The sequence below is a fragment of the Apteryx rowi genome, unplaced genomic scaffold (assembly GCF_003343035.1).
Source record: "Apteryx rowi isolate R43461 unplaced genomic scaffold, aptRow1 scaffold_24, whole genome shotgun sequence".
NCBI lineage: Eukaryota > Metazoa > Chordata > Aves > Apterygiformes > Apterygidae > Apteryx > Apteryx rowi.
The window spans coordinates 4710278-4737824 of NW_020448752.1; the positions used below are offsets into that span (position 1 = coordinate 4710278).

General features: G+C 44.0%; 2 protein-coding genes across 12 annotated transcripts in view; one reads left to right on the plus strand and one right to left on the minus strand.

The window, feature by feature from the left end:
• Positions 1-26923, minus strand: HEPH (hephaestin). 9 transcript variants are annotated; one of them, XM_026066390.1, is made up of 23 exons: positions 26851-26922; positions 26602-26694; positions 26319-26415; positions 22923-23119; positions 20483-20727; positions 19527-19739; positions 18760-18939; positions 18078-18332; positions 17315-17483; positions 15937-16076; positions 13307-13438; positions 12494-12705; positions 10654-10804; positions 10125-10337; positions 9080-9290; positions 8664-8803; positions 7625-7756; positions 6565-6671; positions 5635-5860; positions 3984-4123; positions 3451-3613; positions 2786-2818; positions 3-1120 (listed from the first exon to the last, which is right to left on the minus strand). In XM_026066390.1, the coding sequence occupies exons 4-23, from the start codon at positions 23084-23086 to the stop codon at positions 882-884; spliced, it is 3465 nt and encodes a 1154-aa protein (XP_025922175.1). In that variant the 5' UTR covers positions 23087-23119; positions 26319-26415; positions 26602-26694; positions 26851-26922; the 3' UTR covers positions 3-881. The 9 variants fall into 9 exon arrangements, with proteins under 9 accessions (XP_025922179.1, XP_025922175.1, XP_025922176.1 ...); XM_026066391.1 differs by having other exon boundaries at positions 13340-13438; positions 26319-26453; XM_026066386.1 differs by having other exon boundaries at positions 26319-26453.
• A 427-nt stretch (positions 26924-27350) lies between these two features.
• Positions 27351-27547, plus strand: part of LOC112966230 (heat shock factor protein 3) — a 20661-nt gene continuing 20464 nt past the window's right edge. For all 3 annotated transcript variants that reach the window (XM_026066114.1, XM_026066113.1, XM_026066115.1), the window contains exon 1: positions 27351-27525. In XM_026066114.1, the coding sequence (XP_025921899.1) occupies positions 27406-27525 (120 nt within the window). In that variant the 5' untranslated portion in view covers positions 27351-27405. The remainder of the gene's footprint in view (positions 27526-27547) is intronic.

The window sequence follows — 27547 nt, forward strand, 5'->3', positions numbered from 1 at the left end:
TCTTGGAGGTAACTTCAATAAAGTGTATTTGAAAAAAAAACAGAGCAAACCACATCACAAAACATCACAGCATCCTTCCTCCCATGGCACAAGGAACTGTACAGATGCCGTGRTACAGCACTTTACACTTACAGAACGACAGGACTGATACACAGGGAAGCCATAAAGACACTGCAGCACATGCAAAAGCTTCATTTCCCAGTGCAAGGCACAGGATGCCTGACACAAACACATTCCCTGGGGTAAGGATGTGTCAAGCAAGGGTGACGGTAAGGCACAGTTGTCATCATGGTTCTTGATGAAGCTCTCAGACCCTGTGACATGTACTGCCCTGAATTTATCTGTCCAATTATTCACAAAAAAAACAATGATCTAAGTCTAAATTAATATTTTCTCTCTTCTGTATTCTTATTTGATTCACGAAAAAGCAAAGATTTCCCCCCCTTCACATTATTTAGGTTAAAGGCTCACAGTTCTACAGATCTGTTGGGAGAAAGTACCCAAATCAGCTCTGGCAGTGGAGCAAGACTGGAATCTGGTCTGAGAGTTCTTTTACCGAGAAAGACCAAGTAGAGTTTTCTGGAGAGAAGAAAATAGGCGAAATGTCTCCACTCATTCTTGGAGAAGATGAATGTTTTAGGAGAACCTTTTTCTTCCTGTTACTTTTCTTCAGTTGACTGAAAGGGTCCTCAGATCTCTCCTGGAGGGACCTTTTCTTTACAGAGTGCTTAGGAAGATATATGAAGAGGTCGGGACTCCAGCTTTCTTCATTAGCTTTTCTAGAAGTCTAGTGTGTGACTGAAATGATGCCCCAACATCTTGGTGTGGACAGCAATCCAGCCTCTGCTCCAAGCACACAGCCAGAAATTCTTACACGGGTTTTATATCCCTTGATTCTTTTTAGACATGAGTTTGAATCCGTCATCCAGGATGGACCTCCGATTGCGTCTTAACCTCCTTTGCTTCTCGAGATAGATGACCACTCCCAGGAGGAAACTGGCAACCAGGAAGAGCACCATTCCTGAAACAGCTAGAATGATGACTGTGGCTTCTACCTGCCCTGGAGCCAACTTAGCTCCAAATAGCATGACCTTCTGGGACTCATCCTCAGGCGGTGTCTCTGAGAGCAAACGAAAAGATAGTGCCAATGAGAGCTAGAAATACCACATCTAAAAGGGTATGAGAAATATGAAGAAAAGCGGTAAAAGAAAGACCCAAAACAATCAAAGCAAGTCAAAGCAGACCCAATTGCTGTCCATTCAGCAGACCTTCAYCCCTCAGGTCATACAAGAGGTCACAGAATAAATGGTTTTCCTTTCTCCAGCCCACTCCATCCCAGGACCTCACTGGGTCTCACAGCTATTCAGTCCTATCAGCTAACCATTGCTATCCCAATTCACACAGGAGGTGATCTGAGGTTATCTGGGGAGTCAGCAGCTGAGCTAGGAACAGTACAGAAGAACTGAGATGAGAATGTGTGCCAGGACTGGGGCTGCTGTGAGTTCCGTATCCTGCTTCCAAGCTCATCCTGGATGTGGCTTCTGCTGCTGTCCCATAGCAACATTTTTTGAAAAATGTACTTGCTCAGTCATGCCTGTGGCAAGATCCTGAGCTCCCTTATGCTTCCATGGCAAGACAGCAGAATCCTTTTGATAAGGGTGGCTATTTGCATGGATAACAACTGTCAATCAATGTTTTTTGCCTGGTGAACACTTGATGCTTGAGTCTGGTATAAAAACGAATTACTTAATATTGTCACTACTGCTCTGACATTTCCTACTCCTCTTTATTCCCATTTTGAGGGGAGGAAAACATTGTTGTGAAAGAAATAAATGCAAAGCCAGTAGAGAAAGGCTGAAGAGTTGTAGATAGATATCTGTATTTTAAGCCAGTCTAAGCTGCCTCTGAACTCAGCTCAGCTGGATCTATTCGCAGCAGCAAAAGAATCTAGTAGCAGTTGTAGAGAGAGATGAAAAATCAGGAGAAGAAATCACCACCACACACACTATTCAGACTTTTCCCCTCATGAAATTTTAGAAGTGTATCTACTACCCCCTTCTCCCTGGTTCTGCTGAATCAAATGTTATCTCACATCTGTTCTTTAAATAATTTTAAGACCCACAACACATGTTCAGGCTATTTTCTTGGGGGAAGAACAGACCAGGAAGCAGATATGTTTGTTTCCATATTAATACATCCCTTCAGATAGTAATTGTGTGTCTGAAAATTCTCTAAACTATATAGTCATTGATAGTCCAAGAGACAAGGATAACTGATCTAAGGTGCACCTTGGGTTTTGATTGAAAGGGATGAGGAAAAAAAAAAAATCCCCTTTGCAAGATCCTCCTGTAAACTCTGCAACTCTGAAACTCTGCAAGTTTTTAAACTTGCATTCTCCTCTGAAGATGAATCCATATACAGCAGGTACAACAGGAGGCAAGGCCACTAAACTTTCTGGCTTAACAAGGAAAAAAAAGGCACAAGCCTAACTTTCTTATTTTTACCATCAGAGCAGAAATATTTAGAGGATAGATGGACAAACTTACCTGGAACCCCCACTGTTATCCACCATTGGCCARGCCTGAGACTAACAAGACCTCTGCGTTTATACTCTGCCCAGCCTGACTGATGAGAGGTTATTCCTACAAAGGAAGGGGGGTTCTTTGTGCTCCTCCATTCCCCCTGTACAAATCTAAGTCTCTGTACTGGTAAGGAACAGCCCATCTACCTTCCTCCTTTCCCTCACACACACCCATATTATTTAGCAGTGCAATGTATAACATACCTTCACTGTAGTTTACGACTTCAAGTGCTGGCTCTGAAAGGAAATAACAAGTGGGTGACAAAGTGTTGGGCTGAATAGGTAGAGTCCAGAACACAGCACTTCTGGCAAGGATCAGATCTGAACACAGAGTGGTTTTCCAGTGCTTGCAGTTTTATTTTCTCTTGTAGATGTTTTCACTCTCCCACATTAAATCAAGAGGGCTTTTGCATTATCTACTTCAAGAGCAGACCTACTCCCATCGCACAACTTTACAGCCTTTGGATGAAAAGCATGATCAAAACCTTTGAGTGTCACTCACCTTCGAGCAACTTCTAGCATTTCCTGGTGAAATTAGGAGCCTTAGGATGTGCATTTAGATCACAGGTAATATTTTAGTAAGAACAATTACTAGCTGATGGCTAAACAGTGCTTCCCAAACACAAGCTAAAATAAACCTCATAATACCCTAGGCAATGGAAACTCCTGAAACCAAGTTATTAACTCCAGCTGCAGCTATTACAACTTTCAAAGGGAACACCTTAAATTACTAGTACTTAACTGCCCAATTAACTGGTTATTTATGGCACATAAAGGACTTTAAGTGTGATGCAAACACTCAGAATTTAGCAGCAATAGTAGAAAGTGTTGTTAGATGTCTATGGTGACAATTGGTGCTCACTCCCTACCTGGTTTGGGCAAGACTTTGAAGAGTATCTCCATGCCAGCATGAATATGATCAGATACATGACAATGAAGCAGCCATGTCCCAGGGTTCCCAGCCAGCATCTCCACCATTTCAAAGGTCCCAGGGAATAGATCCACAACATCTGCTCTGTAGCCTTTGCCATTCTGTCAAAGGGATGGGAGGCTGTTAGCACGGAGCACTGTGCATCTTTTGAGAAATCTGTCTAGAGCAGTGAAGATCTCTGAGTGTCACTAGAGACCTCTGCAATACTACTATAGTTTATAAAAGCTCTACAAAAGATTTCAAAGAGCAACTACAGGGCTGCAGCTGGGAAAGCAAATATAATCTGGTAATGCCTGATCCTAAGAAGGGTTAGCTACATGCATCTTCACTGTGTAAAATCACATCCTATTCCTAATTAGGTGAATTAGATGATTGCTGTGAATTCATGCAAGGAGTTCAGATCAATCAGTCAAGCAAAAGTGATGATAACTGTGGTTGGTCTCTGCTTTATAAGCAGCAGGATATTCTTACCTTGTATGTGAAGGTCTCAGCATGAAAGTGGACTGTGTGCACATCAATCTCCCGACCCATTCCCAGCAGGTACCAGTTCACCCAGTCTCCTTGGAACATGGTCAGTCCAGGCAAGTTTGCATAGAGCTTCCCATTGATTGCTGTGCAGTAAATAACATTAAGAAAGTAGAAATGGCTGTTATTGAAATGTCAGAGATGCTGCACTGTCTCAGTAGAACATCATGCATGGCAAGTTAGATGTTTAAAAGCTCATTTAGAAGCCAAGGCATCAGCATTTAGTGTCTTCCATATGAGTCCCCAGAAGGACTGGCAATCTCTCCAGCTCAGCTACCTATCTAATTCTCAGTGGGGCCAACAGATAGGTAAGTAAGTGACTTGCCTCCAGGGCCATACTATACCTTAGCTCAGATAAATTTCAGACTCTACTTCTTTCTGAAACCCTGAAGTTAGCCAGCAGAGACAGTGGCTTCTAGAAGTCAGGATGTGTAAATGTGTCTTTCTGGTCCAACACTAGGTGCATATGTGTGTGTGCGCATGTTTGTGTGCATATATACACACACAAATATAAACCATTTACTTACTGAACAAGGAAAACAGGTAAATCCTGCCAACAGGCAACCCTGTCATTCTATATGTCTCATGCTGGCTCCACACATTACATGCTGATCATTTGTAAAATTGCTGCCTGGTGGGACTTCATTTCATAATTAGCACAACAAGAAGGAAAACTGCTTTGACTGCAAATGCAGGAAAGGAACCAAAACAGTGACTGAGCTGAGTGATATGGCACACAGGGAAACCTCCACATGCAGAAGACAGAAGGAAATAAGATGGAAAGAGACATGATCTGAGGACAGGAAACATCTGTGTTTTAATCCCAGCTCTACCACAGGCACTTTTTGTAGCCCAAAGCAAGACACTCAACTTCTGTGTGTTGATTTTGCTACCTATAATATTGGGTTGATGATTATAACTTAATGGATATGAATATTTGGAGATTCTTTATATCACCTGCAAAAAAACAGTTGTAACAATAGTACATGTAACACAGCTCTTCACTGTTATCTCCACAATTGCCAAGGGACTCTTTTTGCTGAGAATACTTCAGATAGATCCAGATTTAATGTGGGAGAAAGTTATCATAAATTACATATTAACTTGTATTAAAAAAATCTTTTTATCCTACTACGGCATAAGTAGCTTTTTGATAATCAGCTAAAACTGACCTGTGCATTGCAACCACACAGCTTGGTCAATTAATTTGAAAACTAACATATTCTAATGATCCCAAGATGAACAGAATGAAGTTAGTCTGACATTAATTTCACCTCTGATTGTGTTTCCTGTCCTGAGTCACTCAGATACACTAGAGATTAACCTCCCTGACCTATACCTTGCTATTCCTCCTGACAGGGAGGACCATAATGATTAGGCTTCATTGTAGATCAGAGACTTGTGCCTTACATGTGCTACAATGCTGAGAACACCACAGTTTAATTCTGTGTGTACCACTGATGAAGGAAAAGGGTGAGGGCATTCACTAGGAATCAGGTTCCTGGCTTTTGGACTTCTGACTGTTAACAGAGGTCACGGGGCCAACATCAACGTCACACAGATTGTAATGGGTGACTAGGTGCCTAATAGGCATTACCATGCATTTTGTTGCTTTCCACAAATGTGTCATCCGGCAGGTTGATATCTCTGCGATTCCCATGACTGTAACGTTCCACATTCTCCTCCAAGTACCAGGACTGATTTTCATCAAAAACCAGGAAGAGTAGAGCAAACTCCCGCTTTACATCCTTCCTGATCCCATCAGATTGCAGCACCCCTTTCCGGCAGATCTTCAGGGGTCCAATCAGACCACTGTACATATCCTAGTAGGAATGAATGAGAAAAACCTCCAAGACAATGATCTTCCTACCTTCCCTTTTGCACACAGTCCTTTGCCTTTTAGCAACCATGTTTGCTGTTCCCTGCATCACCCTCACTAAAACAAATGGTGTGCCACTGTAAGTAATCTCATTGGTGAAAATCAGCTATTAAAATGCAAGAACAGAGGCTATACATGCTCTTATGAATGCAAATCAAAAGGACATAAATATGAATGATATCAAAATATTCTCCACACTCCAGCTGCAGAAATATCTGGAACTTGAAACAAAAAGCCAATGATATTTGGGCTGAATGAGATGCATTATTGCAGGATCCTCCAGGCAGTTTCCCACTGAAATCAGCGCTATGACAGCTGATGCTAGCAATGCTCAAATCTCCATTTTATGCACTTGGCCCAACTTTGGACGATTTTTGCCTTTTCAGATTAGCCCTGTGACTCCAACTAATAGAAGCCTGATTCACTAGGAGATGTGCTCATACCCTACAAATAACTGAAGGAAGGTTATTGTCAAGGGGACAGTGGAACTGTTTTATACAAGGGTTCGTGTTGGAAAAAAAGAATAAACAGCAGGATGAAGTTGGAGGATTTCCTCTGAGAACATTGTTTTGAAGAGGGCTAGAAAAATAGGTCTAACTGGGCTTTTCTGGTTCTAACTTCTATTCTAAGATTCCAAACAGATTTTACCTTTACTGGGTCCACCACGGAGTAGTAGATCCAAGGGACACAGGCTGAATCATTTGGCCCTGGACCAGATCTCTCAGGAACTTCCCATCGGTATGTCACAATGTCACCTGAGTGATGGAAAAGCACCATTAGCACTTGTGTGATGAACCAAGTCCCCAGTTTGCTGAGCAGTACTCAAAAGCAGATCAAGAAAGAGATGATCCTGTCTCCAAAGTGCAAATACAATTCTGGTTTTGTCAGACATTGCACCTCCTTTCCATAGAGGCTGAAAAGCAGAATGGAGGCTCCCCTCTCATAAGCAAGTGGGGGGGGGGGAGTCACAGGATGCACACACTAACTGATATCAGCACAACTGTTTATCTGCCACTTCCAAGACTAGCCCTGACCAAAGAAATTCCACCTGTCTTCACTACAGATGAAGCCTGAGATGATCTGTGAACTCTTAAAAGTATATTTATGATGCTCATTCAAGTTCCTTTTTAAAATTACTATTTTAAGTATTAGCAATACTTCTTAGAAAGACAGGCTGGCTGTTTTGGAGACAGGGCCTGTTCTGAAGAATGCACAAGTTGAAGGGGGCCAAAAGTTACATGGATTGGCATCTGGACAGTGAAACAAATTGGCAAGCTCAGCCTGGGTCCTGGCAAGCAACCTTCTGTATCACAAAAGCTATAGTCCCAAAGAACCRGGGCAGGCTTCCCCCATCAGGGGCACTGAGGCCAGGATTTCCAAGGGATGGCTGAGCTGTGAACAGTCATCACCTTTCTCCTTCCCAGGCAGACCAGGCACACTGTGGAGGAGAAGGCTACACAGAGAAATTTGTGCTACACTTATTCCAGAGGTCAGCAGAGAATATTAAGTCCTCCAGACTGCCATTGACACACAAGTGACAATTAATAAAACCACAGTGAACCTGAAAAGACATTCCTGTTCAGTTCCAAGTCTTTACCATAAGAAAACAAGTACGCCTAAGCCTATTTAAAGAAACAAGTCTAACTGTAGGCTAAAATAAGCTTCATATGCCTATACAGAAATAAAGGTGGAGAACACAGTGACTTACCTGGATTTGCTGCTTGTGGCTGTCCTGTCTCCCTTTCCAGCACCCCATGTGCATGAATGGAGTAGGGTCGTGAAGCATTATTCTTAAACACAATGTTGAGAATATCTCCTACTTCCGCCCACATAAAAGGACCTCAAGATAGGAAAAACATACTTTAAGATTAACAAGAATTATCAACATATCTCCTAAGGATGTTCCCACCTCTCTCTCTCACCATCTTCCCCTTCCCAGAGATATTTCCCTATAATACTTACAATGACTCATTCTTCACTACCATATCTTTACCCCCAAAAAGAGAATTGGAGGCTGGTCCCAGTTCAAGTAGGTCTTAGAAAACTGGACTGCAAGTCTCACAAGGGGGAAATGAAGACTGCTAGGTATTTTCACTGTGCCCAGTGCAACTAAGGTTTGATATCTGAATACTGCTATATTAAATGTAACATCATATTTATCATCCCCTACTGCTGGCTTCAGATAACCTGATAATACTCAATTTGGCCTGAAAGTGTTACAAATCAGAGCCACAAGCTGCTATTTTAAATGGCGTACACTACCTCACCTTGCTGGCCTGGCACCACTTGCAGCCCTGGATTCATATTCCAGAGCTTTGTCTCCATGGACTTCTGCTGGACATTGTGGTGCACTCCTCCATTTCTCAAGGCCTGTCTACTTTTACATCAAAAGCATTTCTTTCACAGCTAAATTATCACCTACATCTCTCAGACTGCTTTCCAAAAGTCAACGGTTATTTTTGTTTTACACTCAGAGAAATGCAGGTGTGGAAAAATAGTCTGACTGAGATATCAAAGAAAGCCAGCAGCAAAGGCAGGCATGAGAATCCAGTCTTTTCTACTGCAGGCTGTATTCAGAACTCTCTACTGTTTTCTTCAGACCTGTAGACCTGAATGGGAGACAGGCCTCCTCACTTGCATAAACAGCATATACCTGAATATCTGGGAGGCCATCAGATTACAGCCCATAGACTCTAAAGACCCAGCCCTATATGAATGAAAGATGTACCCTCTGCAGATTTCCTTACCCAGTATCCCTAGATGTTCATCACCATTTATCCTGGCCTTAGGGGTCTGGAATGTCCCATCAGTGTATTCCCTATAAACTGCTTTCTTGTACTTGGAGCCAAGCAGTCCATTTTCATTGCTCAAAAATACATTGGAATAGCTGAAAAATGCAGAGAGAGTGCTGTGTTACCCAAAGCTCACAGGGAACAAGCAGCTAACCTGTAGCAGGGGGTTCATTAGCTGAACAGATTTCACCTCCTAGTGACCTGTTTTGGCTGAAAAGAGTGGTAGGGTGACTTAGGGGGCTGTGGCCCCCACGAGCACCTCCAGCAGCGACATAAGCGCCATGTGACAAGACAGCCAAAATACCTTAATGAACTTCACTAAGTTCTAGTGAGAATCTTTGCCTGAGGCTTCCTGAAAGTAGAGGCACTACCTCTCCGCGGAGTGGTTATGCCGTTCCCTCTCCCAGCGGCGGTCAGGTGCATAGTCCCACTCCACCTCCTCTGCCATGATGTAGTACGTCCGCACCCCTTTGTATCGAAGGACAGGAGCAGGGTCCCTTTTGCTGCACTTGGAAACAGAGTAACGCTCCCTCATCCCAGCAYGGTAATGATTGCTTGTTTGACAGTAGATTTCAAAAATCCCTGAGGGAGGCAGCACAAACAAGGAAATCAGCTAGTTTTAAAGATCCCAGAAAAGAGCTGCTTCTCACGCAAAGCTTGTGACATGGCTGTTATTGGTACRTGTGTTGTATACATCTATGTTTGTTTAGGGAGGTCAGTTGCCAGAGGCTGAGATTCAAAAAGGTTTTTAGAGAAACCAAGCAAGAAAGGCACCAAGTCCTAGATAAGAATCATCTCAGGAGGTTTCCTTACACACACAATAACCAGCTTATTAGATGTGAAGAAACCAATTAAGAGACAACTGTGTTACCACTGCTGAGATACTGGTTAAGTAAAAGATCTAGCCTGCAAATACCAAGGGAGAGGAGATAGCTGGCAACATGCCACAACACCCTTTCAAAGAGACATGTTATTGCGTGTCTAACCCTCAAACTGAGAAGACCGGGATCTGATGTAAATGTGAATCTCCTCAAGCCATGGACAGGAGAGTTAAGCTCTGACAACTCAGAGCTACTTTATTCTGAAATATGTGTTTGCATGTTTATATGGGTCACAGGCAGCATTGATGGACATTGGTCCATCAGGGTTGTTAGTACAGATATATAATTGGTTCTCTGGGCTGCCACATCCTATCTGGGACAATATGGGATGAGATACGTTATTTTCTGTTACTCCCCAGAATCAGATACAAGAGGCAGGACCTCTGGCCTCCAAAATGGGGCCAAACGGGGTCTAAAAGCACAGCTCACCCTGTAACCTGTAACAGTTCACACATCACTAAACACATCAGCCATAGGAGCAAATACTACAACTTGAGACTTTTCCTGCTGCTAAATTAGATGTGCAGGTACTTACCTTTGTTATCAGGTTGCATAAAGGCAGTAGCAAATGTGTGGGGGAACAGATTGGTAGAATCTCTCCGCATCCCATTCATCTGCAGGGTGTTGCCCTGAAACACAGCTCCATGTACATCTGCTTCAGTGCCCAAGCCCAGAAGATGCCAGGACACGTTGTCTCCTTCACACACATCCAGCCCAGGCAAGTTACCAAACATAAATCCATTGATGGCTGCAAAGGTGAAAACAATTAACTGTTCACAGTTAGACATCAGCCAGAGGGTTCATTCTGTATGTATACCTTGAAAAGACAGGCCTGCCTGTGAAAATGCGTCTTCCTTGTAATTCACCCCAAATACACTCAGGGCCTACCTCCCAAGACAGCTCTGCTTTATGTCCCGTGCCCCACTCTCTGCCTTTATACTCACTTAATTTCAGGCTAGTACAGCACACAGCCACTCCAGATTCCCAGCCCAGATATTAGGTGGACACCAACCCATGTCTTGTAGGTTTACTCCTGCTGCCTGCAGAACAGCATCAGGCCATACCATGCATCCTGTTTGATTCCTTGAAGCCATTATCCTTTTTCACAGAAGTCTCTTCCATCCTCAAATAGTATTTTATGTTTGCATTTAAATACCAGCTGAGATTCTCATCAAACACACTGAAGAGAAGGTAAAATTCTTTGTCGATCCCTTTCTAAGATATAATCACAATGATGGCTGTTAATTTTTAAAATGCACCAATTAACCATCAGCCTTACAGTTCAAGCTGTCTTGTCTGACTCATTTTCCCCTTTTCCTTTTAACTAGGCCTGTTGAGAGCCAGGGATCTGCCCCTTTATTCATGTTGAATGGCCCTTTTCTACTCCACAAGGGGCACCATTGCAGATTTGCACACAGGTAAAGGAATCAAAATTCAGCCAAGAATACAAAGGCTTGTCTCTTTCCCTCACAGTCCCTGGGTTTAAGGTGCCGGGTTTCACCACCTGTCCAAAACAGAACTCAGATCAGAACTCTGCCTACAAGGCAGCTTAATGACTATGTTTCACCCCTCTTCTCTCCTACAACAGTCTTGAATTTGGGATTTTTTTATTATCATAAATCCCTGAAAAATGTTGATTTTCTTAAGAAATGCATTCCAAAGCATGGTGTATTTCCTGACTAAAAGAATTCCTCCAGTATTGTCCAGATTCTCATTTTCATATGAGCTTCCTTAGTCATATCCAGGAAGACAACCTGCAGAGTGGGCTAAGTGTTTTCCAGTCTGTGGCATATGGGGTRTATGATAAGCAGCTCTGTGCCTTTCCAAATTAAGCATTCATTAAAGGGTAGCTTAACACTGGAGCCAGAATTGATGACTCAGGTGATTTCTCCCTGTCCTCCCTTTCCAAACAAGTCTGTTTTGCTTACATCCTTTCAATACCTGTAAATGTTTTATCATTTTCACAGCTCCCTCATGTGGCAGGCTTTATATATTCATAACCCTCTCTACTCAGAAGATTTACATTTCTGTCCTGTTGAACTTGCTGAACTCTTCTGAACTCCAAGTTTAGGCACATCATTTCATCAATGAAAGCAGAGAAAAGGAAACTCCTCCAGGGAGGCTCTAATAGCAGCTGTTTTCAGATCTTCCAGCCACTACCCGATCTAAACTGCAAGGTAGATAGGATGACACTAGGCTGATTGTCTGCCACCTATTCCCCCCTCCTTCCCCCCACAACAAGGCTCTGTTAATCTGTCCTTCATTTCCACAGCAGATTAATTTTACTGCCTTCCTTAGATCAATGAGAAGAGTATCCCATAATGAAATTCCAAGAGGCAGTTCTGGTCACCTTTCAGATTTTAGCTCTTTCAAAAGCATACAGACTGACATGGATTTTCAAATGCTTTTTTGCAATCAGCTTTGCTTGAAAATGAGCTGATTTTGCAGAAGAAAGGAGGCTCACCCAAACCTCAAAGCACCCCATCACTCAAGCAAACCATGTAGATCTTCACCTGTAAGTGCATGAATAACATTTTGGTGTTTATGAGACAGGGCAGTCTGCTACACAAGTCTCAGGACAAAAGTTACCTATAAAGTCACATCCAAGACACGCTTGTTCAATTGAATTTGTTTTAGAGTTTTAAAGTCAAGCCCAGAAATCAGTTTAATGAAAGCTCTTGGGAGCCCAAAATGTTAGCCTTTCCCACAAGAAATCTGGGGCACAGGGCTGTCCTGATGTAAGCAGCAGCTATAACCTGCCTCATGAYTTTGATTCAACTCTCTTGGCCTCGTACCTTTGCACATGTTTATTCACATTTTATTTCCTAAGGTTTTGCTGATGTTTCATGTCTCTAGGAGAAAGCAAAGAGCCTGAATAGAGCGGGTCAGGAATATCAGTTTTACCTGCTTGTTGCTGTCATCCAAAGTCCCAGGCTTGCAGATCACCATAGGGCCCACTAAGCCTGAACTGGTGTCTTTGACGGGATCCACAGCAGAACTATACATCCAGGTCAGGCAGGGAGGGTCACTAGGTGTGGGCCCAACATGCTGGGGTACCGTCCAGTGGTACGTAAAGTTGTGCAGAGGCTGAACAGAAACCCCATTCTGTGACAGACCTTTAAAACAGAGATTGGCATAATTATTCTCGAGGCTCCTTTACAAGCTTTGCTACATCTTCATCATTTACATTCACACTGGGCTTTACTTCAAGTCACTAAAAACCAGACATCTGAGGTACAATACAGTAGTTTTTATGAAATGTCCAGGTGCAGCTGTTCTTAGTATTTCGTAGAGTCATTCTTGGTGTCATGGCAGAGAGAGGTATGGTGACAGGAAATAAATTAGGTCCAGCTACATCCAGCAAGATGACTGTTGGAAGAATACGGTTATCTAAGCTGGAGTACACTGCGCATGTTCCTCTGCTCATACAGTCTCAAATAACTAGAAACAGTTTGAGTTTTGGCTTATAATTTTCATCCAAAAAAAATMGCACCTCTGGCACTCTACTCCTTCTGGTACCCTTCCTTAGGCACCAGTTCAGCAGAAGCTCTCTGCTGAAGCCTTGAGCAGGCTCAGAGCACCAGGCAGGCTTCCACTCAATTTCTGAGCACATTCAGTCTTTCTGCATGCAGAAACTTCCCTGCAGAGGCAATACAGACCATGGAGCTCCACCACCTGGATTAGCATTGAATTACTCAAGAAAAATGAGCCACAAACCATCATGGTACCACATCCCTTCCCATGCCTTCCCATAAGACACTCCATGAGGCTGGATGCTGAAAGGCCAGGAGGCTTTGTTAACAAACACCACCAGGATGGTATCTCCAACTTCAGCTTTTATCACTGGACCTGTATAAACAGCAGAGAGACCGTGTCAACCAAGATGATTGTGGAAACAAAAGAAGCCACAGCTATTTTTTATCCAGGGCTCGGGAACAGTTGATTTAGAACAGAAGTAGAGCCCTCGCTCCCTTCATGTGTTTGTGTTGCACAACACTACAGAACTTTAACAAAGGGTAGCAGGGGAGTTGACAAGAACTGTCTGAAAGTGTTTTAAGTCTGCAGGAGAATTCAAAGGAGAGGCTTCAGGCCTTCACAGCTGGAATAACAAAATGGACAAGTATGCTGAAATGCCCTGAGGAAATGCTTATGTCTCTCCCTCAGCTATATAAAGCCCCCTTAACCTTCTAACATGGGTGCCTCTGGCAGGTGTGTACAGACTGGTGTGAGGTGCTCTAAACCCACATTTCAGTTTAACTGCTAATAGCATCTGTGAGCCATGGCCCCAGCCAGGCAGAAAAAAACAACCAACAAAAAMCCAAAACTGTCAGTCTTTAAAACATCTAATGGTTTTCCTCTGGCCTGCAGACTCCTGAGAGTCCACAGATTAGTCCTAACAGTCTGTGAGACATCACTGAGAAAAGTCAGGCTGCTATCCAGACATCCAGGCAGGCAAAATCTGTATAGATCTGTGCCATGACATGCCGGGGGCCCCAAACTGAAAATGCTTCAAAACCACTGGTAATCTTGAGCTATCCAGTAACTGCTCTGTGCCCCAGAAGACTGCTGCCTTTAGGCTCAACACTTCTGCTGTGGGTGGCACAAAAAACTCATATTATGCCCTTGTTTYTCCTTGATTAATGCACCATTAGGCCTTCTTGATGTGTTTGAGGGCACCACTCAGGTCTGGAACTGTGTTCCTCTCCTCTCCAAATTAAGATTTAGGTTTGGACTACCCCCTGCAGTTCAGTGGGATTGTATTAGCATGTTGGTCTGTAACCAGTCAGTGGGTCAGCCCCACTGTAGCTCTTCCAGCTATGATGTTTCCTTTTCATCTTCTGCATCCTTTCCCTCCCAGGCGTCCCGATTCCCTCATGTGCACCACCCCCACTACTCATTAAACATCTCAGGCAACTTATGTAAGTCACAAAACCAATAGACAACTCCAAACAATTTGCAGCTTGGTTAGTGAACTGCATATGCTTCCACAGGGTCTGATAAGCACAAGGAATTCAGGGCAGCAGCACAGCCAACAGCCAGGGAGTGAAAAACATGCGGAGGGGGAGCAGGAGCAGGCCTGCCCTGCTGGAGGGTGATGAACTATTAGATGCACACAGCTGGTTTGTCTAACAGCCCCACAAGGAAAAAATGACAGTGGCAGTAAGTGATCATCCAGCCTTCCCACAGCACAACTTCATGTGTTTTAGGATGAGAACGTAACAGCGAAAAAGCAGCATAATCTCATGGTCCATTCCATGCATTATGGTTGTCTGCATGACACCCCATTATTTCCATTATTTCCCCATTCTGAAGCTCAGCCCCTCATGGCCTTGTGTTTCTTCTTGGACTGCCTGAGCATGACTCCTTCCRGCCACTTTACACAGTTCAGTCTCTAGTGGCTTTAACCAGTCAGTTCAAAACAGTTTAAATAACTCCCCCTGTAGATGTAGCTTGTTCATGTGACTGGGAATTTTCATCAATTATTCCTTCTGTGATTTTAGTTTACCAGTAGAAAATACCTGTAATGTCTTTCTAGGAAGTCATATCCAAGATTTCCTTCAGTCACCTGTCTTTCTAGGAGAATTTGGTTGTTTCTGGTAATGCTAACCCACTATATTTTTTCCTGGTTCTTAAAGCCCCAGCAAGATCCTGTCAGCTCCTGACAGTTATGCTGCATCACTTTATGCATAGCTCCACTGTTTTATTTCTATTCAGCTGCTTATACTTCTTTTTGCCTCTTTCCACTATTCACCCCTCCCCAAATCTTCATTTTCCTTGTGCTCTTTCCTTTTATGGTCTTTGCTGGGATTGCTGTTGCTAATTTCTGGTGTCATTAGTCACTGCTGATGCAGGAAACTGGACCACACCTATATACTTCTACTATGTATGTGACAGCTATCACACATGATTCATTTCCCTCTGCAGACTGTTTTCTTCTCTCGTTACCCTCACTGTTACCTGGCTATAACAGAGAGGGAGCCTTCTTGGGAGAGGAAGCTTTCTGTGAGAAAGTGGGGTTTGTACCATGTCTTGAAGATGCTCAGTCAAAAACACATAACCAGATGCTAATACTATAATCTGTTTAGCTAGAGTTACAAATATAATAACGCGTCCTTCAGCCCTTACTACTAACCTCTGAAGAAYGCCCTGGCAGAAAAACAATTCCTTCTGCTCTATGATTCCACATTCTAGTTCTGTCCACCTTACTCTTAAATGCTGTCAAATACCACCTCTGAAAATTACTACGTCAAGAAATGAAAGGATAGTAACAGTCAACCAGTATTTCTGACACCAACATATCATTCTCACTGGCACTGAAAGAATTTGTGTTGCTGGACGATTCCTACCAAGTATCCCAAGATGTTTCTCTTCTTCCGATTGCTTCTTTTCCTCCCGGAAGGTCTCATCAGTATATTCCACATACTTTGCCTTCCAATAGATTCCTCCAATTTGGTAATGGCTACGCTTGAAAAACTGTTCAGCAGGGCTAAATGCAAAAAGCAAGTTTCAGGTGATTTTTATGAAAATCAGTCCTGTTCTCCTTTCCCCATTCTACATCTCCCAATTAACCAGCTTTTCAGACAAGGACAGCATCTCTGGTTTGGAATGACCCTGCAGAGCCCAGCACAGTTTGTCTCTGAATTATTTTCATCCTACAGACTCATCTACCAGCTGTGTTCAGGGAACACCTCTGGCATGCAGCTCTCTCCAGGCTAGAACAGCTGGGTTCAATGGTGCAGATCTGAATAGCATCTCTGCACGAGATGTGCAGAAGAAAGCAATGAGCAAAACTGCAGTGCAGTAAGAAGAGTGCTACAACACTGGGTCCTTTTGTGGCCAAGACAGAGCCCAGAGAACAACTGCAGTCATAACTGAGAAAAACATACAACAGCTGTAAAGAGAGATTTATTTCCTCTGCCACCACCCTCCCAAACACACAGGCAGATATAACCTGCTTTGCAGGAGAGGCAGCTTAGTTACAAGGACAAGTAACAGATGTAAGAAACTTTCAGTTTTAAGGTCTGCAACAGAGTTGGTGCAAGGCTTTGGGTAAGTAATTAACCACTCTGCATTTCTACTTTTCCATCTGAAAGAGGAACATCCCACCTAATAGCATCACAGGGAAGGAAGCAGAGGAGAAGGAATGTCTTTGTTTCAGTTAGCCAAGCTTTGAAAGGGAAACCACATACCAACTGCTATCACAACCATTTGACATGTGGGAGGGAAGACTCATCAAGGTCACTGGTCTTGATTTCCTAGAATTTGATTGCTGTAGCAAGCCAGCACTGAAGCATATCTGCAGGCTAGCTCTGCCACCCTGTGTCTGCTGCAAGATGTGCTTTCTTAGTAAGTTCAGACTTGCAGGTCTGCTTTCTAGATCAGGCACAGTGAGAAGAAATGAAGCCCAGGGGTAACTGAGGCAGCTCACATCCTATATAAACTGGGACCCCTGGAGTCTGTGGGTAGGTCTACACACACAGTACACTTTCCATGTAAAATCCCCTGAGGTGCCTAGTACTGCTTCTAGTACAGTTTAGCTACAGCAGCATACATTTCTACATGGGCTGATATGCTTTCTTCAGTAATGTATTCCATATGAATTGCAGGCCCCTGTATTTTGTTAAGAAAGAACTTCCACATTTTCCTTAGCAGCCTCTGCATCCCTCATGCAGACAGRGCCCCCCTCCCCAAACACTGCTACAAGCACATTACCCTTTTACTTACCTGCCTGCCTCGCTCAGCTGTTTCCCACTGCTTTGGTCCAGTCCGGAGGGTCCATAGTCCCACTGTACTTCCTTCGCAGCTATGTAGTATTTTCGAACTCTCCCTTTTAGGGTGGATCTTGGAGCTTGCCGAGAACAGGGTCGGACTTCATAGAGAGCCCCCATTCCAGCTGCCCAAGACATGGTGGACACAGGCTTAAACCTCTGTCTGCCAGTTTGATCAGATAATGAACGCAGGCCCACCCTCCTATCATAAACTGGCCATTCCTCCTCTGCTGCCCCAAAAGACACACGGCTGGGAGAGGGTCATTAGGTGGTCCCCACAGAAAGGAGATTTTTCTCTCCTGGTGAGCAGAGCTGCTTACCTTAGATATCGGATGCTATGTGAGAAAGGATGGAAAGCAAATAGAGCCTTCTGCTATCCTCAGATGTATTATTCAAGTGTCTATTACAGGGATTAGAGCTCTTATGACACTGCCTCATCTTCACATTCAGCTATGCCAGACTTGAGGTGTTCAGCACTGATCGTTGTGGAACACTGTATGGTGGGATGTGTCATCCCTAGTATGTTTGGCCTGCATATTAATAACCAATGCATTCCAATTTATAAAAGGCAAAGATTCACCCCATTCACCTGGGGTCATTTTTTAAGCAAGGAATACGGCCCAAGGTACTGTCCCCTACCACGCGGTATGCCAGGGAACCACGTTGGGAGAAAAAAGGAAGGTCACAGAGTACAGGATGGATTCCAACCTCTGTCTTACCTTGTATGTGATCATTGACCTGACAGCTCAGTAGCCATCTCCCAGGGTTACTGGGAATCATGTCCGCTGTGACAAAAGTGGCTGGGAATAGGCTGGCCACATCTGTCCTGTGGCCTCTGATAATGAGCATCTCTCCATGGAAGTAGGCTGTGTGAACATCAATTTCATTGCCCATCCCAAAGAGGTGCCATGCAACGTAATCCCCAGCACACATTGTCATCTCAGGAAGGTTCCCAAAGACGTAACCATTAATAGCTGCAAAACCAAGCAAGTCAAAAGCAGAATTAGAAAAGGGGCCTTCAGAGCTTCTGCCTGCAGGTCACAGTACAGAAGTGTTTGGAGGATGGATCTGACCAGAACCCGCCCTCCTATTCTAGTTGGGTAGAGCGCAGCTCCGCAACTTACTCCCTAATGTGAAGCATATTCAGCATCTTAAAATACTTAACACAGGCTCTCTCAAGCCAAAAATTAAATCAAATTAATATGTATTTTTTTCCAGAGTCGCTGCACTGTCCCTGTGACATTGTTTGCTTAGCACATGATCTCATAGCTTGCTATCACCTTTCTTCCCTCTACCAACATCCTGGCATACAACATCAGAAAGCGCATTTCAAGATACCAGAACGCTGACACCCCCGGCATGTATGTGCAAAGCCAGTGGCTTCACAAAGGTGACACTGACCATGCATTTTGTTGCTCTCTTGGAATTCTTCATCATCTTTGTCTACAGAGCCTGGATCTGTACAGAATGATGCTATGTTCTCATCCAGGTACCAGCTTAGGTTCTCATCCACCACACTGAACATCAGAAAGAAATCAATGTCCACATCCTGGCGTCTTTGAGAAGTGCCAGTCAGTATTCCTAAGGCCAAAGAAAAGATGAATGAGTACCCTCCGCATCCAGAAAAGCGGACATCAGTCAAGGGATTAAAACACCAATAGAAGAGTAATTCTTATCACACAAATTAGGGACTGATGCTTTTCTTCACAATTCCAGTCCAGCTCTTTGCAGAGTTCTACCAATTGCACTCACATACTGCATTCCCTGCTAATACACTTCTCRGTTCCAAGCAGCTCTATTACTGCTTGATGGTCCTGAGCTACAACACCTTGAGTGTTCTTACTCTTCCTGAAATCAAAATCTTCCCCCCCACCCGTTTTAATACCATTTTAATATACAAACCAGGTCTTAGACAAAACTCTCCTAATGCAAATTTAAATGGCTCTCTCAAATGAAGAGGCCTACAAGCTCACCTGCCCAGCCAGTAAGGGATAAAGACAATGTAATTATCAGAATCCAGCCAGAACACAGGTCTCCAGCAGGTAGCTCCCAACTTCATGGGATGCAGCATGACCGGAAGCATCTCCTCATCCTATCCTCATTCCAGTCACCACCCTCTTCACAGTATGAAACTGCAGCCCTAAGCTGCCTACCCTTGGAGGTTTTACCTTTTTTGCATGTTAGCAATGGCCCAATTAATCCAGATGCAATGTCCTTTGGTGCATCAATATGAGAGTGGTAGATCCAGGTCAAGCAGTTTGGGTCATCAGCAGTTGGGCTGTGATCTTCAGGGACAGTCCAAGTATAGGTGTAATTCCCTCCTGGAAAAACAGCATCATCCTTCTTCTGATCCTGGGGGGACATATCAGGATACAGGGATCCTAGAACAATTAATTGAGCAATCACAACAACCATTCAAGAAGAGCAGAGTTCATATGTGCAACCCTATACTGAGCCTCTCACACTCAGTATAGTAGAGAGCACTACACATATATACTTTGGTAGCAACTTTCAAAGCAAGACTCACCATCCCAAGTTGAAACAGGGTGTTTAATCATCATTCAATGAGTAACTGAGGTACAGAGCTCTGAAAGAGCTCTGTAAGGCAATTTGCTCAGTAAACAGGTTGGCACAGAGTCAGAAAGATGATTCCCATTCTGCCTATTGTTACTTTGCCCTCAACTCTAATGCTCTACAGCAAGTCTCTCTAAGATCTCTAGGATTGTCCCAAATAGCAACTCTTTGGTCTCATATTTCATCACTCTTGCAAACTTTCAGGCTCATCATACTCATGGCTCTTATACTACAGCACTTTAAATAATGACTACTAATAAATTCTTCTTCTGTGCCGCTCTCCTACCGGTGAGCTTTTGGTGATGCTACTAAATTCAAGAAGAAATCTAGACTGTGTGTTGTAATGCCTAGGTCAGGAAATTACTCCCAGACYCATCAACCTACTAACTCAGCATCAGGTGACTTCACTAAACACCTAAGTGCAGTTGCTTTCCAGCAACATAGCTTAGGTCTAACCAAGTTTTGGCTTCTTCACAGACATCTTTCCTCAGTGCATACTCCTAAAATCCCAATGAGAAAACTGTCTCTGTTATGGTAGTGGCTCATTTACCTTCAGAGTCCTTTTCGTAGAAAACACCATGAGGATGGATCGTGTATGGCCGACCAGCAAAGTTTTTTAGGTGTACTTTAATGGTATCCCCCACTTCTGCTCGGATGACAGGCCCAAGGAACCCCAGCCAGGCAGGTTTGGGAATCTCAGTGGTATACGTGGAGTCTGTGTATTGCTTATAGACAGATTTCTTGTACGTGCTTCCCACCCTGTCTCTGCCAGGCTGGAGGAATACTGAAGCCTTGCTGTTAAATTCAGAAAAGGGAAAGGCACCATAAGTCACATTTACATAAAATAGCTGATCTGTGACACAGTAGACTGAGGATGACAAAGTTTTCTCAAGTAAGTCCTAAAGCTTTTGGTGTGATACAAGACATTCCATGCTGTACGTTAACATGCCCTAAGCCAGCAGTGTACTTTTCCTCTTCCCACATCTCATTACTGTGACATGGGTAATAAAGACTAATTAAGAAATAAACAACACTAGCCTTTCAATTTGTCTGCTTTCTGAGCATGCAAAATACAACACAGGACATTAGCAAACTAACAGTTTGGGAAGTCTGGGACCAGAGTCACAAATGAAGTGAATTCTTTGTGAAAAGACATGCAAGTGCACCCTTGAAAGGGTGCGACCATGCTGTGCAAACGAGGAGTGAGGAAGATGTTGCTTCTCTACCTGACAATCACACAAGTGAAAGAGGGAAGACTGAGGCCCTTCTCACTCCTGTTTTAGCTGTCACTGAAATGAGTTTCTAAAAGCCCAATGCCTTTGTGGAGTTTGTAGCTCAGTCACAAGAGGGGAAAAATATCCTGAGCGCTCTGGCCAAAATTCAGTCTAAAAGAAGGTAATTTTCTAGTTAACAGATTCCAGATTATTTGTAGAATGACAGGCTGCTCAGGCAGATATGTCCCCACCACATAACTAACTGCAGAGTTAAAACCTCCTACAAGTACTAAAGGTCAACACCACAGAGTATTTACTTTTTATAACTATTTCTTAGCAGATAAGAGATGAATCATGGTCCAGATACTAGTGGGACAGGCCTAAATGAGAGCTGAAAGTTTCCCCCCCATCAATCACCCCACAGCAATACATATGGTCCTGAAATACAGCCAAACTCTAATCTTATCTGTAGAAGATGAACAGTGCAGACCAAAACATTGAAACATTGGCTTTGTCATTCAAAATTGTAAAGGGAGGGCTGTAGCTATACAACTTAAAGCTCAAACATTTATGAAGTCATTCCTGCAGCCAATATTATCAAAAATTTATAGATAACTGTTTTATTGCATACCCGCTTCTTTTTTCCATGTAGTCCATTTCTTCCAAACAAACAAAAAAAACTCTTAAAGCATTTTACCACCTCTATCACTCATACCAATATCACACCCTTTCCTTGTTGCTAGTTAATGGGTTTCTATAATCCCATTAGCTAATTGTTTGCAGTTACAGAATAGTTTTTAAGTTTCTTTCAAGTTTAATGGCCTTTTCTTTCATTTTCTTCTGCTCATCTATTATGAGAGAAGGCAAACAAAACAAACAGTGTTTTTGTTACCACTGCAGGAGTCAATGATAACTTTTTTCTACTCATCCTGAATTCTTTGGGTTTCTTTTTCTGTGAACTAGTTTATTTCAGTCTATTCAGTGTCTCCAGATAGAGGAGACTTTTCCAGGCTAAACTGATAGAGTTTGTTTTTCTGTGAACCATTCCTGCTGTGTTGTTTCTGAATGAAGATATCCTAACACCTCAGTGTTATTTNGGGGGGGGGAGGAAATGTGGAGGTAAATGACTGAGAGCAGGTCAAGATTCCATAGGTTTCCATAGAAAATGGAAACAAAAATGTAAAATGCCTTAAAAAGCAGCTGTGGAAAGCAAAAAAGGTTCAGGATTTTAAAAAACAGAAATAAAAATTGGTTTTGTAGTGACTCAAAGTAGTTACAGTTTTCAGATTTGTTTTTCCACAAAACAATTTTAATCAACACCTAAGATTTCATGCAGAAATTTCCATTAAGTCTAAGGCTTGAAATTCCATCCAAACACACTCCAGCCAGCTCTACAAAGTCATTTAAATCAGGGTGAAAAGTCATCATGCTTCAGGATATGTAAGCTGATCACCAGCTGGAACCAGGAAAAACTAAACCTCGGGGTAGCATACTGCACAATCTGCTCTATTATAGAGTATATAGAGTATAGAGTACTTTCCTCTAATGTAACTGGCATTGGTCACTGCATGCTCAATTAAACTGACCATTCATTTTCCCAGTGTTACAGTTTCCATGTTCCTATGATAAAACAAGTTAACTATTAAGCCCATAAAAATCAGATATGTGATCATGTCTCTTGCTTGCTTAGATGCCCCAGAATACTTGCATAAAACTACTTGGACAACTACTATTTTAAGCCAGTACCAGACCAAATACTTATAGAATTAAACATACAGGTTATGTGCAATGCTTTGATTAGCAAGTATGTTCCTTCCTGTTGGAGCATAGTTCCAGTCCACCTCACGGATCCCCAGGTAATAGACTCGGGTGACACCTTCAGCAAACGTGGGTGATAGCAGAGGGATGTAAAATGACAACCACCAAAGCAATCCCATCATAGCTTGATGTGAAGGCCCTTTTGGAGGATAAGCCTATTTGGGAGAAAAGAAGAAAAAAATATAATGAATCAGAAGTGGAATTTGACCACATAACCTTATTGTAAATAAGTTGGTTTGAAGGTACTGGATATTCTACAAGGGTGTTTAAACCAAAAACACCACACACACACATATATACACAGGCAGAATACATACTGGGATCATTATTCAAATATCCATTTGTTCTGAGACAAGGAGGAAATCAGTTCAGTAACAAAATTAATGCACAAATTGGAGATTATGCCTTGCCAGTCAGTCTCCTGTACCAAACCCTGCTTTTCTCATAACAGTTTGATGAGCTCTCAGTTTTTATTTTTATTTTTTAAATGGTCTGTGGTGCTCTTCCCCATTAAGGTCTCACTCAGTAGGAGAGGAAAGGAGCAGAGCCACAGCACTACCTTGGCAGAAAAAGGTACCTGTAAATTTATATGCTGTGTAACTGTCTTCTTAAGGTGCCAGGGTCACCTAAGCAAAGAGTGCAAAGTACACTGGAATCCCAAGTGATTTTTTTTTTTTAATTAATTCTGATGTCCTAAATCATCTTATAAGACCAGAGCTAATGAAAATAATCCTGAGTAAGTAACTTTATTTTAAATTGTTGCCAAGGTGTCTCTACTCTACTAAACCACCTGAGGAAGTGTGATTTAGTCACTACAAAGCGATTTTGAAGTTTAAGTTCTTTAAAAGGTTGCTCTCAAAGGGTGGTTCTCTAATCCAGAGTGCCTCTCAAATGGGTTGCACCAGGCTGTTCACTTAGTCTAGTTCCAGTAAATGTTTTCCCCATGATTTGGATCATGAAGTAAGGAGCTTATTCATTAAGCTTCCAATTGACACCAAGCTGGGCGTGAATAAGCACCAGAAATGCTCTGAAGAGAGATCCAGGGTTTAAAATGAATGTGGCAAGTTGGAAAGACTGTCTAAAATCAACAAAATACAATTTTATGAACATAAGGAGAAATCGATACAATATGGAGCACCAGAATTGCAGCTAGGTAAAAAAAAAAGCTTGAGGTTAAAATGGATGACAAACTAAATACAACCACACAAGAAGATGCTTAAATCAGATCTCATTCAGTGATATAATTAACAAAGCTGGAAGCAACTATTCTATTCTCCTTGATGATCAAGCTTATCTAAAATAGATTCTCAACTCTTGGCACTGCAGAGATAGACATAAGCAACTTAGAAAAATCTCAAAAGAAAGAAACAGGAAATGAGAAACAAAAATGTGATCTATCAAGAAAGGTTGAAGGTATCAGTTCTGTTTAACTTCAGAAAGTAGGGGATGATGACATAACACCGTGTCAAATATAGAAACCTTTTCTGTGAGGAGGACTGTGATTATTTGTTCTCCCTTATCCTTGGTAATAACGGCATGAATAAATCAGGTTTATTTGCAGCAAAGCAGGGTATTCTGTAAGCTTTCTGTTAGCGTGACACCACACTGGAACAGGTTTTTTCAGAGGAGCTATGAAATCTGACTCAACACCAGTACAAGGGAATGAACTAGATACCTATTCAGTTTACTTCCAGACCTGGATTACTATGATTTCCATACACGCTATCCCAAATCTCAGAAGCCAATGATAATTAACTGTTATTGATTCCAGACAGTCATTAAATTTAGAAGTTAAGAAAAAGCAACTCTCAGCTTGGAAAAAYCCTCTTTCCCATTCAATTTGAGAAAGGGGGCTGTAGGGAATCTCTCTAAATCTGAGAGACATTTCTTATCCAGTCTATCAACACAGTATAGCCCTCATCCAGCAAAGTCATTGGTAAGCACTTAAAAAGAAGGTCAGTATCATGTTCCCTAAAGAAACTCAGGTAGAGAACAGTCCTTTCCCCATGATGCAAGCAGGGTAGAGATCATGGCAGAACACAGACCTCTTAAATCCTGCTGTTACACACTGTCCAATAACTGCGCCAGCCTCATTCTCCTGCTGCTGCTGCTGTAATAGCTGATGCTTTTCACAGGGAGGTGAAATAACTCCTTGGTGTGAAACCTCATTGTAAGAGCGGAACAAGTGTGCGAACGCACTATTTCACACACACATGCCATAACGAATATCAAAAAGCAGTGGTGACAGCCATGAGAAAAGAACAAAGAGACAGGCTGGCAGTATCAGCCCTCGACTCAAAACTTCCAGCCGTATTGGCACAGACCCTGCTGAGAAAGGGGAAGTGGATGCTTTTGACTCAGCCTGAAGAACGACCCACTTGTCAACACAGGTCAAAGTAAGCAGGAGTGGCTTTCTAGGTAAAGTATACTTAGCATGTGAGCTGGCAGTCCTGGAGGACTAGGAACAGCTGAGCCTGGGGAGCTGATATGGGCTAACTTTATGTCCTCTTCAGTTAGGATCTGATATTCCTTGCAAAAAACACTATAAAAGGGCAAAGCTTAGACTTTATACCAAGCTCAAGCAGAAGTTATTAGAGCTGGTTGTGAAAATTGCCTACTGAGACAAGCCTCTGCTGTGTCAGCTCACTATTTCTATGTGACAAGGTCATTACTTAAGACATTAAACTTCAGCACTGCAACATTAATATATTTAATCAGGTAAACCAGATCAGACCAGAAGTCATGGTAATCTAAACACCTTGGGAATTTGCTCTAGCCTTAGGCAAAAACCCATGAGAAAGTTTTTGGGATGACCTCACTGAGGTTTTACAAAGGTCCAGTTGGAACTTATGCCTGAGTTTCATCATGACATTACACACTCCTCTGGGGCAATTTTAGGACTTCTCACAATTAAGTTTCATAGGACAATTCTGTTCTCACATTCTCTTTACAGTGATTCATCACCATTGAGTCACTCAACTAGTGTAAATTGAAGGCTGTTAATTCAAAAAAACCCCACACCACTACACATGCACACCATATTCCTTAATTTAAAAAAAATGCCAATCTTCTAATTCTGTTCATCCCTGAACCCTGATATTTTATAGCAAACTCTTTACTTGCAGAGTTTTATTGATTCATTAATAATACAGGAATTGCAAATGAAAGGAAAACTAGATTTCAGTGTTATTTGCTAGCTAATTACCCTCTACTTTATCAAGACAGATGGACTGAACGCAGGGCTGCTTGTGGCATTTCACTAAAAAGAGACCATTGCCCAGGAAAGAGAAGAAGAAGGAGAGGAAAAGAGATAAACAAAAGGTACTAAATGAATCAAGCTTTTCCACCCCTTACTTTGTTGAGCAGGGTTAGCCACAGGTCCTGCGGAGGGGGCCGGAGTCAGTYGGGAGACATTCTCCTTCGCTCACCTGGGGCGCAGATGCCTGGAACACTGAAGATTCACGAATGCCAGAGGGGACAAAGTCTAGGCTGTAAAGGAGGGAGATGCCGGGCCACAGGCTGCGGCAATTACGAGCCAGGCACTAAATAGCTATGACGCAAACACCGCGAGCGGGTAGCGCGCACCCGACCGCCCCGAGGCGCCCAGGGAAGCATCGCTCCCCATTAAACGCGGTACCTGCGCACTTGTTTCACTTTCGGCTGTCAGGAGCAGCAGCGGTTTCATCGCCTGGCACCACCGCCAAGGATTAATTACGAGGCAGAGCTGCGCCTACATTAATTGCACGGGAAGGAAGGGATCGCTCGCAGCAGCGCCCTGCCAACTGCTCGATAAGGGCAGAGCCGCGCAGGCAGCAGGCCCGCCGCCGCCTCCCCTCCGCGCTCCCCGCGAGGGTCTCCTCCCGCCGCGGGGCCCCCTCACACCAACCTGCTGCTCGCGGAGGCGCCCGGCGGCATCGCGGCCGCCGCGGGGCGGGACGGGCGCCGCGGGGCCTCCGACTGCCCCGACGGGGGCGAGGTTACTCGCGCGGGCCCGAACACGCGTGGCTGCAGCGGGGCTTCACAGAGGGAACCACGCGGCGGCTCCCCGCCAGCGCCAGCGCCTGCAGCCCGCCCGGGCCCGGCCGCCTCATGGGGGGGAGGGGTGGCCCCCGGCGGGGCCGCGCGGCCCGACGCGGCGGGGGGCTCGCGGCGGCCGCACCCACCTGGGGGCGGGGCCGGGCCCGCAGCGCCCCCTGCCYCCCGGCGCGCGCCCTTTAAAAGCATTCCAGTGACGTCACCAGCGCCCCTCGCGAGGCCCGCGCTCCCCCCGCCGCCTCGGCGGGAGCACAACAAGAGTCACGCGCGGGGCGGCCGGGGGCGGGGCCTCGCGGCACGAGCCAATAGGGGGGAGCTCTTCGCGGCGGCGCCACCGCCCCCCGCGCGCGTCACGGCCGCCGCCGGCCGCCCCAGTCGCTGCGCGATCGCGCGGCCCTGCCCGAGGATGAAGGAAGGGTCGGCGCTGCCCGGCGCCCCCGGCGCCGCCCCGGTGCCCGGCTTCCTGGCCAAGCTCTGGGCCCTCGTGGAGGATCCGCAGAGCGACGCCGTGATCTGCTGGAGCAGGGTGAGCCGGGGCCTGGCCGGCG